The sequence below is a fragment of the Colias croceus genome, chromosome 17 (assembly GCF_905220415.1).
Source record: "Colias croceus chromosome 17, ilColCroc2.1".
In the NCBI taxonomy this organism is placed as follows: Eukaryota; Metazoa; Arthropoda; class Insecta; order Lepidoptera; family Pieridae; genus Colias; species Colias croceus.
In genome coordinates this window covers 7,413,136-7,425,268 of record NC_059553.1, presented here as the reverse complement: position 1 = coordinate 7,425,268, position 12,133 = coordinate 7,413,136, and the positions used below count along the sequence as shown (strand labels likewise).

The 12,133-nt window shown below is 32.9% G+C and overlaps 1 protein-coding gene across 11 annotated transcripts in view; it reads right to left on the bottom strand.

The window, feature by feature from the left end:
• LOC123698829 (transient receptor potential cation channel trpm) overlaps positions 1–12,133 on the bottom strand; it is a 225,688-nt gene that overhangs the window by 74,581 nt on the left and 138,974 nt on the right. For all 11 annotated transcript variants that reach the window (XM_045645592.1, XM_045645595.1, XM_045645593.1 and 8 more), the window contains 2 exons: positions 2,113–2,269; positions 1,658–1,871 (listed from right to left, as the gene is read on the bottom strand). In XM_045645592.1, coding sequence (XP_045501548.1) covers positions 1,658–1,871; positions 2,113–2,269 — 371 coding nt within the window. The remainder of the gene's footprint in view (positions 1–1,657; positions 1,872–2,112; positions 2,270–12,133) is intronic.

Genomic DNA, 12,133 nt, shown 5'->3' with positions numbered 1-12,133 from the left:
AAAAGTTATAGTGTAAATATGCCTATGTGGACTCCACGACCAGTGTGCTGTGTCGTCTCTAGTTGAAGAGCATCACAGATATTCTTATTTATATTGCACTAGGTTTCCGCCCGCGGCTTCGCCCGCGCAGTCAAAGAAAAACCCGCATAGTTCCCGTTCCCGTGGGATTTCCGGGATTGCGTCATTTTCCCGGGATAAAAAGTAGCCTATATCCTTTCTCGGGTATCAAAATATCTCCATACCAAATTTCATGAAAATTGGTTCAGTAGTTTAGGCGTGATTGAGTAACAAACAGACAGACAGAGTTACTTTCGCATTTATAATATTATAGTATGGATATGCAAAGTGTTTTGTTTGTTTTGTCTTTTAAGTCGTAATTGAGCGAATATGATTATTGTGACATAGGCTACCGTTGTGAAAGCTTATTCCCATGGGACTTTGCGGATGAAACCGCCACCGAAACGCAAGACTATCACTTAATATAAGATTAACTAAATTAAATGCTATAGTTTTATACACTCTAGAATACGACTTCAGAACAATCATGATATTAAATATTTGTTTAATGCCTATGATATATAAAAGAGCTAGATACGTTACCCGCTCTCTATTTTGGCAAGAAAAAACTCAGGTAAGTGCCCGAGTTTCACTTAGTCACGCACCATTCAGCGTCGTGGCTGGACGTTCTTTTTGTATTTTAATCGGCAGTTGTTATTACGAAGTACATGAGTGAGACATGTATTATGTCTCGTGCGTGAGAGTGAAAGAGAGAACAACTGTATTGGTGATAATGCGTTAGTAAGTAGGTATGTATTAATTACGCTGTTTTTTAGTGCAATGATGTTGGCGTATGCCGCGTCTACTAGTATAATAGGTCATTGTTTAATGCTATTGGAATAATTCTATTCGAGCAAGAGAAATATAAATGGATGTTTAAAGTTGTTCCTGTGGTTTTTTAATATGAATTTTAATAAATAAGCTGACATACTATTGATTTTTGAGTACAATTAGAAAATTAATTAAGAAAATCTTGAAATAAACTTTTGAGATTTTGAACAATTGCAGTAAATTTCTTTCCAAAATTATTCGAAAAGGTTAAATAACAATCACGATTTGGAATCCTTTAGTAAATTATCTCGGCAATTAATGGCAAATTACTCGGAAGACAGATTCTGATTACACGCCTTCGCTAGTAAAGTAAGCACAAAAGAAATTTTATTACTAAAGGTAAATCTACGGAACAAATAAATCTCTGCTTATCTTTCTGCCTTATATTTTTTAACTCCGCAGCGAAATTTATTTAAAGTTAAGATGAAAATGGCGAGAAAGCCTGAAATGACTGAGAAATAAGTGCGTTAACTCGACCGCAGCGTAATGCTTTCAAGAGATCAGCCAACTTTTATTTGTTAATTAAACATTGCTGTTTTGTGCAAGATATTCATTGTAACTGGTGTCCAAATGGCCCTAGGGAATTTCCAGACACAAACCCAGCATGGCCCAGCTATATTTGGGTCAATTTCAAACTGAGAAAGCCTCACATGGCGCTACGTTTTATTGGTTTTCATTCCATTAAATTATCCACCTCTAAAAGCCTGCCGCATACATAAAACCACACACTTATAACTAGCAAAAATGTCAATACTACTCCTAAATTTACCTGTATTGGTCCCTCCAGTAAAAATCCAGGCACCGGTTGTCTTCGCAGCCTTTAGTAAACCTTTTCTCAAAACTTTCTTGAGTTTCGGCTGCAAATCGAAGTTGGCTTTTCCTCCTTGGATGGTTATCAGAAGTTTTGGCCTTTCTAGCGCCCATTCTCTGGTCAGCAGTTGCACTATTAACTCCGGACGAGTGTCGTGTGAAAGTCGAACATACTGTTCACAAAATAAAGATTGTTTTAGTTTGGTTATACTTTTATAGCAATAGTTTGAACTATGAAGTACAAGAGTCATATTATGTTTTTACCTTCAGATACTTTTACCCTTTAGATTACTACGAAAATTGCCTCAAGTTATGCTTAAAGTATCTCTTAATCTTAACGTAAATGTGTCGTATGTATCTAAACTCCAATCTAACCAATAATACAATACAATAATAAAAAATAATACAATATACCTGTGCTTTTGTGGGATGTGGTCCGCCCTGAAACTCGACAGTTCCATAGGCATCTGTTGGTGATGGCTGCGTGTGCCGAGCTGGCAGCCATGCCTCTCCCACCGGTGCGATGGGGATGTTCGCTCCATGCGCTGTTTTGCTTAGACCACACCAGCATCTGTAAGAGAAGTAATAATAATAAGTTGTTGTTGGCAGAACAAGTACGGGCGTTATGTTCTGTTACGTGGTCACCGATATAATCATGCGAAACATATATTGATCGTTTGGTGTTTGTGTGTAATTTGTGCTGCTTACGTTTGTTCTTTACTATAATTAAATTAAAAATATATTCTTCGAACTAAATTCACATCGAAAGTGTTTGTAGGTGTTTGAAGCTCAACGAAAGTGTTTGTAGTATTTTGTAGAGAAGCTAAAATTATTTAATTTTGAATATTTATTTGTTTGTTCTAGTGAGAATCTAATCCCCATTTTTTGATTATTAATTATTAATTTGAAAATAAAAGACTTCGAATAATAACATCGTAGTGGAATTGAATAATATTAAAGTTCGCCTGCTCATAAATTACACTTTGCGAGATCGTTGTATTATAAAGTGAGATACGCGAGGTTTATTACTGAATATTTTTCATATTTAAATAGCTATAGAATATATTGTTTCATATTTTGATGGAATATATTATGTTTTTATGAAACTATATTACTTAATATTATACATACTGAGTATTTTTTGAAATAAATCAACAAGAATGATTCAATATTATGTAGTAATATTTTTTACAAAATTATGCCTATAACCTCTTTTCTACGAGAGTTTCAAACAAAAACAAAAGAAAGAAAATGAGACATATTTTCAACGGCGTGACAGACGTATTTCAATATTTCAGAGAAACAAAACTACAAAATTATTAGTTATATTTGGAAGAAATTGGGTATGGAAGACCAACCTTCCACAAGTAAAGATGTGGGTAACAGGGACGATCCTGACAACGACAAGGACGAGGAGAGCCGGGACGACCAGGGCACCAACAGTGGGTCATCTTTATCCGCTTATTCGATCAAAAGTCGCTTAGACATGGCGGCGAATGGACCAGAAATACCGAAACCGGCGTTGGGAAAGCCCGAAGCTAAGTCCGAGGAAAAGAAGAAGCGAAAGAAACGAGTCAGCGGGCGGGTTGATAAACGCAAGAAGCCTCCAACACGACGGCAGGTGATCAGACGAGCGCCAAGACGGAAGCCGAGAGCTAGAGTGGAAAAGAAGCGAGATCTGTCTGTCTCAACAATATATTCGCGACTATCATCTAGTGGCCTGCTGACTCCGGGCTGTGAACGTTGCGGACACCGATGCTGTCGACGAAGGTAGCTGATAAACTTGTGATGTTTTTGATTAAATTTTTTCTTTGCATTGTCTTGTTTGATTTTCCACCTAAACCCAGAATAATATTACCAGATATGAAATGGAATTGCGCAGATATATAAACAAAGGAAAAGGATATGATAGGATTAAGTATTATTATCGGCATGTACCGAAAAGACCTTGCAAGATTATTGGTATTTCAGGTTTGATATAACTGATTCAAAATATTAAATTACGGCTACCATATTATTATGTACCTAGTTCTAAAGTTAAAACAAAATGATATTATGTAAGTAACTTATTGGTTTTCCCTTGCAACAGAGGTTTAGTATGGGTAGTTAGTTCTGTGAAGAAACTCAAAGTCAACAAGTTGTTTAAATTTAAATCCGGTATGAACTACAAACTTTAAGTCGCAAGGACACAGCTGCTTTATTTTAAAATACATAATATGCACATTTTAAATTTATTTAGCGAGCGTTCAAGCAGGATCACGTAGCAATATGCTGTCTCCACTGTTTGTCAACATGGGTACAACACCAGTGGAAAATCAACCTTCTTTGTTTTCTTGTGCGGTAAGTCTGTATTATAATGTACTGTTACTCTTCAAACAAACTAAAGAATATATTGAAGGTGTATTATATCTCAACTAGCTGCGCTTCAGGGTTGCAACCGCGTGGCTCCGATTCTGTTGGTCTTAGCGTGATGATTTATAACCTATAGCCTTCCTATAAATGGGCTATCTAACACCGAAAGAATTTTTCAAATCGGCCCAGTAGTTCTTGAGATTAGCGCGTTCAAACAAACAAACAAACTCTTCAGCTTTATTATATTACTAGCTGCTCCGCGTGGTTTCACCCCCGTGGCTTCACTCCTGTGAGTCGTAGCGTGATGATATAAATTATAGCCTATAACCTTCCTCGATACATTTATCGAGGTTTCAAATCGGACCAGTAGTTCCCGATATTAGCGCGCTCAAACAAACAAACTCTTCAGCTTTATAATCCATATTAGTATAAATATAGTACTAATATATTATAGTATAGATGTAAGGTTACAATGAAACGGAGATATTAAATCCACTGACCTCTACTACTAACTATTAGAAATAATTTCTTACGTGAAGGTAGAAACTTATTAAAAACTAGCTGTGCCCGCGACTTCGTCCGCGTGGAATAGTGACTGCATAGTAGTTACTACTTATCTTAAATTATTGAGTAAACACAGACTACCATAAATAATTAAAAGAACTGTAAGTAAAATTTATTACTAAACTGAGCTAAACAATACAAAAAAAATGCCTTATTAATTTTCTACGTAAAATTTCTTTTAAATTATGTCATATTATTTTTAGGCACCAGGGGGGAGGGGAGCAAATTTCTTTTCCTTCCTTCCTTGTATGGATGTTTTTAACTATGTATCGTGCAGCAACTGATCAGCTTAATCGATACTCAGTTTTTATCAAATCCAGCACAAAATCCAAATCAGATCTTTCCTGAATCCTGTCTCACGCCTGTAGGTAGTAACTAAACCGTTTAGACCGTGCAATAAAAATTAAATAAAAAAAAAACAGCGCTACGAAGAAAAGTGCATACATAGAAAAAGGAATAAATAATTTCACAAACTTCCCGAAGATTTTTAAAAATAAATACCATTTTAAATATTTATAAAAAAAAAAGTCATCGGGGCTGCCATGCCAACATCATCATAATATACCTCATTATCAAAATACATATATGGTACTTAATTTTAAAGATCGTCGGGAAGTTTGTAAAATAATTATTTATTCCTTTCGGTTTCTTATTTTCATGTAATATTTTCAAGTGAGCGAGACCTCCATATTACATTCCTACATCACATTGATATCTATAAGTTTGTTGCTCCTTGACATCTTTTAAGTTGGGCCGTAACCGTGCACAAATTGTAATGAACCACAGTGGCAAAAGAAGTGGTATACTTAGGAAAAAATATTGCCAAGGGCCAGGCCTATGTAGCTTTGAGTAGAGTTCAAAATTTCCAGGGTGTGGCTATCCTCTCGCTCCCATATCCCCTCTTCTTTCACAGATTTTCAACCCTTCCCTTTCCATCCCTAGTAAATGGCAGAACCGATTTTGATGTAAACCATATCTAATTGTACCTATATGTACACGTCATATCCTGTAGTTTGATGTTTGGTTATTTATCCCCACTGTCACCCCTATAAAGCCCTAAATGTAATAAACGGATGAACCGATTTCGATAAAATATGACTAATTGTAATTCACACCTTGCCCTTTCATATTTTGATATATCGCTTGAGTATATTATTTGACCACATTATTCATTCCCACTTTTACCGCTGTAATCTAATAAATGGATAAACCGAATTGGATAAAAATATAACTAAGTGTACTTCACCCGTTATTTGATATGTCACTTGGGTATATTTGACCACATTCGTTTTTTTCATTCCCACTTTTACCCATAAAAAGGTATAATAAATGGATGAACCGATTTTGATAAAACATGTCTAATTAAACTTTACACGTCATGCCCTTTCATATGATATGTCACTTGAGTATATTTTTGACAAATTCATTTTTTTATTATCACTTTTATACCTATATTAAATAAATAGATGAGCCGATTTGTTACTGATAGGTCGTTCACTTTCATTTAATATATCACTTAGGTACTTATATTTGACAACTTTCGTTTTTTTCATTCCCACATTTACCCCTATAATAATATACCTAGGTATAATAAATGGATGAACCGATTTTGATACACTTTATCTAAGAACCAGCGTCGGAAAATATGCTGCCTAACTAAAAAAACCGCATCTAATTCGGATTACCTGTTAGCGAGCTACGGTGGCACAAACAGACACACACACACAGACACACATAGCGGTCAAACACTTATCACCCATCTTTTTGCGTCGGGGGTTAAAAATAGAATACGACATAATTTAAAGGACATTTTATGTATAAAATTTACCTAGAAGTAAGAATAATTCTAATTTGACCAACCCCCCCCCACAACCCCCCCCACCCTTGGGCACTTTCGATATGATCACTTGGACATTTACAGGAATAATAATTGTAACAGATAACTTACGTTTTATCGTACAGTGTATAGAATGCCTTAGCAAATGTTCGCCGTGAATACTTAAATGGTCATAACTTTTTTATTTACGAACCGATTGACATGAAATAAACACTAAATGTTAAATGAAGATTACCACAATATATTAGTGAAAACCGCATCTTAATCGGATAAGCCGTTTCTGAGATTAGCGTGCACGAACATACAGACAAACAGACAAACAGACAAACAGACAAACAGACAAAAATTTTTTTAACTACAGTTTTGGGTTTGGGATCGATTTAATAATAGCACCTGCTAAATTTTTTTTATATATTTTGATTGTACAGACACGACTTTTCTAGAATTTTATTATATGTATTGATGATGATGTTTACGGCAAGGTTCAGACTTCAGTGTTGACCAAAGAGCACGTGAGCCTTTTCAAATTAAAATAAGTCATTTGCAATTCATATTATGTTATAGAGGTAACTTAATTTTATGTATAAAAACAATATTAATTACCTTATATTATTAGATTTCACCAGAAATGATTTACGAGGCTATTAGAAAATTGTCTATGTGGAAACAGTGTGTCGAAACTGAAACTATTATGGAACACATCATGGTAAGTATTTTTTTAATTGTTCCCTAGATCTATAATGATTAATATATTTTATAATTAAATTAAATCAATAAATCAATAATTTTATTATCCAAAATAATAATATGATACATACAATATAAGAACCCTTGTTCCCACACTAGGATTCCCTGTGTCGTGGGAACAAGTTTCTTCCATTTGCATAAAATTTTTACAAAAAAACAAATTTTTTAATAATTAATTAATTATACAATACAAATTATATAAATCACTGTTAAACATGCGTGTGTATGTGTGTTTGTGTGTGTGGGTGTGCGCGTGTGTGTATGTGTGTGTGTGTGTGTGTGTATGTGTGTGTGTTTGGGTGTGTGTGAGTAATTTAGATAGGTCTCTATACTTCCAACTTCAAAATCTCTTCCGTCTGAATATAATCAAGGCCTTGCATCCATACTTCTAGTGACTTTTTTAGTTTACATCTAGGCATTTTAAAAATATTTAATGTATTGTTAATTTTAGTATATAAGTAAGGACCTAAGAAAGAGACATACAGTTGCGTTGTTGAGAATCGTGTTTTTTATACGCCACTTTAATTACTGCCCTTTGTGCCCTTTCCACCCTCAGTTATTAACAGATACCGATAGTCTGTTTTCAATAAATCATGCATGCGAAACAAGTAAGTAAGTATATTAAATAAAAAAAGTATTCTGAGAAATTTCTATATTGTTACACGGAAATACTAGTTTTTACTTAATTAGGTAAAACTTATATATATGAATTGATTAATTTATAAAAACAAAAAAATAACACGAAAGATTTCATAATCAAAGTATTAGTACTTACAAATAAATGACAAATAAAAGCATTTTACAAAATGTTGAATGAATGAATGAATGAATGAATGAATGAATGAATGAATGAATGAATACTTTATTTGCACCAGTAACAAAATAATAACAAAAAAACACAGAAAATAGAAAAAAAGTACAAAAAGGCGGCCTTATCGCGTATATAATGTTGTTGGTCCGAAATGCATTCAACTAATTTAAATGAAATTCCAACCGTTCTTAACTAAGCCCGGATTTTCCTTAATTTAACGTATATCATTGTTTTTACTAATATTCACAAATATCTTCTTATTCCAAAGCTTATTTTTAATCTTATCGCTTTCCCGCCGTTATGTAAATTGGAAGAAGCGACTTTGTATAGACTATAGAGCATAACATTATACAGATAAAAAATTCCTTTTTGTATTTCGAACTTATGAAATCTTAAAAATTCGAATCACTTTTACGAATATAAAATTTCAACTATAATATATTTAATTAGGGATTTATTTATTTATTTGAATTATTTAATTAATTAAAAATATATGAGAATAGTTTTTTTTATAACTGGCATTTGCGTGAAATGCGTGTGGAGTTCATATAAAAAAATACTAAATAATATGATTATTGTTGTATTTACGTTTCAAATAGTAACAAATATGTATATAAATAAAAATATATCTTCCATATAATAAGTAGTAGGTATACGTTTCCATAACATTTTTTTTTTTATAGTTATTCGCATACAATTTCCGTAATAATCAAGTAGATTTACAATTAATATAACCTTGTCCCACATTTTGCGATAAGAATATTGATAAACTTAGAGCATTAAACCATGCTCTAAGTCTAAGTTGATAAATCATAAACATGAACAAAGAAAGTTCTCTACAAAGTATACCTATCACTGGATTTTCCATGCAACGAAACTACAATATGAATAGTTTTATGTTTTTATTTTCATATTCTTAGCGCTTCATCTTAAACCGTGGCAATTGTTTGTTATGACACACCTTTGTATTTGTCGTCTAGAATACAAGAAAATATTTAGGTAGATTTTTCGAACAACGCGAATGTAAAATTTTACAATATTTTCTGTTGTTTCGAATAGAATTAATATGGGCAAGGATCTAGCTTATAACTATAATGTATATTTTCTCAAATCTAACATGACCCTGAATTAATTCAGTATTATATTATTATCTGTGACCAAGATATATAATATAGTAGGTACTAGCTTTCCGCCCGCTTCTTCGCCCGCGTTTTAAAGAAAAACCCGCATAGTTCCCGTTCCCGTGGTATTTCCGAGATGGAACCTATCCTATGTGTTAATCCAAGTTACCCTCTATATGTGTGCTAAATTTCATTGTAATCGGTTCAGGAGTATTTGCGTGAAAGAGTAACAAACACACACACACACACACATCCTCACAAACTTTCGCATTTATAATATTAGTAGGATACATCCTTCTTAGTTCCGATTCTTAATGAGTTTATTTCCACGTAAATTTTGGATTATAATATGGTAAAGAGAAATGTAATTTTATAGTTAACCTAATTTGAATTTTGACTTGTTGAACTCTTGCATGGAGCGCTATTATATATGACTAGCTTTCCGCCTGCGGCTTCGCCCGCGTTTTCAAAGAAAAACCCGCATAGTTCCCGTTCCCGTGGGATTTCCGGGATAAAACCTAGCCTATGTTACTCGTGGATAATGTAGCTTTCGAATGGTGAAAGAATTTTTAAAATCAGTCCAGTAGTTTATGAGTCTATTCATTACAATCAATCAAACAAACAAACAAAGTTTTCCTCTTTATAATATTAGTGTAGATACGTAATTTGCAATTTATAGTACCAAAATGATATTTCAGAGTATATAGTGGTATGTAGGTATAACATTTTCTTATATGAATGACAACTAGTTTATTCACGCGGAAATCGCAAGCCAACGGAAAGGAAAGCGTGTCTCTCGCTCTAACACCACGTGGATCATATTTGCATCTCTCTCGAAACAATGCTTTGAAAACTAAGATGTAATTAGCGAATTGTTCGCTTGCAGAGGAATTATCCGGTTAACCCGGATAAGGATGCTTTGTTGTTGGAACTTTTGGAGAAACTCAGAATCGCTGCTATTGTAGGTATGTTATTTCATTATAAAATTATATTATTATCATACTATTTTAATAAGGAAAAATAAGTCGCGAAGTTTTCGGAAAAGTATTTTTTTAATTTGTTGTTTTGTGATATATTGATATGAATGTAAAATGCTATATTTTCTATTTAATTCCACGTGCATAGTATAAGAATAGAGTATACTGTAAAAATATACAGATAATAATATAATTACATTGGAAATTATAAATAAGCGTTTATTCTTTAATAGAAGCTTTTATATGTAAGATGCCTGTCAGTAGCATCCACGTCAAGAATGCGAATATAAGGGAAAGGAAACTCGATTTTAATTAAAATTATAAGTCAACAGAGAAAATTAATAAGCGTGAGCTTAAACTTGGATGTGGAAATCTATTGAAGCGTTCTTGCTGAATTTTTACATTTAATTTTATTCTTTTAAGTGTAGAAATATGGCAAATTTTGGTATCTTTGAAATTTGAATCTTCCCAAAGAAGTTTCACTTCTGACACGTGTGCTAGGCACACGCGCTCTTTATTTACCTACTAACATTTATTATTTTAGGTTTCATATGTCAAATGTCCAACCATTCGTGGAGTCTCGCTTGCGCTCTTCAGAATCGAAAATTATCCAAAAATCATGTCACCTTGTTTTGGAAATTATATTCGGATACCATGAAGCCAATATCCAAGGAACAAGCGGTAATTTCTTTTACAATTTACATCAGATAGATAGAAGTCTCAGACAAATTTCAAAAATCTATTTAAATGTAGATACTACAATATTATTTGGTAAATGATTATGTTATGGTTAATTTATGAAGGTACACACACGGGCGTAAATGTTCAGGACTGACATGAGAAACTGATTTACAGTGCAAAATTATTTAGTTTTAAATATTTTAGTCATGTTTGAAGCATTATAATTTTTGATTCAATTGTTTTACTATGTTTTTGTATTTATTACAATTTCCTTTTACTTCTTTATTCATTTTTATAATACCTATTACAGACTCAAGGACACGAAACAGAGAACAATCAGACGCAAGTGCTACGTTTTTGTGATAGAGATATTTTGTAATAAATAAACAAATATACAATTTATTTATAAACATTTTAGTTTAGTTCACTACTTTAATTAATCCAAACTGAATTAAATAAATACAGAATAATATTTAACTTTTAGATATCTATATATATGACTTTTATAACGAACCTATCTCATGAAATAGAAAAACAAAATTCAACGAAAAAAAAATCTAAGTTTGAATTACGAATGTCAAAAAGGCGCAAACCTTTTTAAATTTTCCCGCGCTATCGCTTAAAAACATTGAATAGGAATGTAGAGGAATGTAGTGCGAAGTACTCTGGAGACATATAAGGTCCAAAGAGACTTGCCTGAAAGAAAAAAGGAAGCTAGGCCCTGCTAGGCCTCTCATATTATTTTGTATGCGTATATTATTAATCTCCAGATTCTGACAGATGATATGGGTAAGTATATTATTTTGTCATAATAAATTATTGTAATAGGTATGTGGTTTTAATGACATACGTTTGTAATAATATTTCTATTTTTGTATGTTAGATTAGATGGAATGAAAGATTTTACGTTTTTTAAACGCGATTTACGGAATATATCTACTGTTTTAATCCATAACAAAGAAATTAGTAGCACAGTCATGGATAGAACTACAATAATTTTTGTAATGTCAATACGTACCGAATTACATAGACCATAATATTATGATTGATATGTTTACCTATATCACACCCCGGACACTCCATACAAAATTATAGTTTTGACCAGGGCTCGGAACCGGTTTGAAAAGAGCGGTTAATTTAGATTATATACCGGTAAATATATCGTTCCTTCATTTACCGGTTAAACAAGTGAACTGTTTATAAGTAACCCAAATGATTAAGGTTACCGGTTACTTCTGCACAAACGGTTTTGACACCCAAATTAACCGGTTAATTCCTTTATTATTTTTGCCTCATTTTTTAACGCTTGCCACAAGATATAGTGAATCTAATATCTATACATATA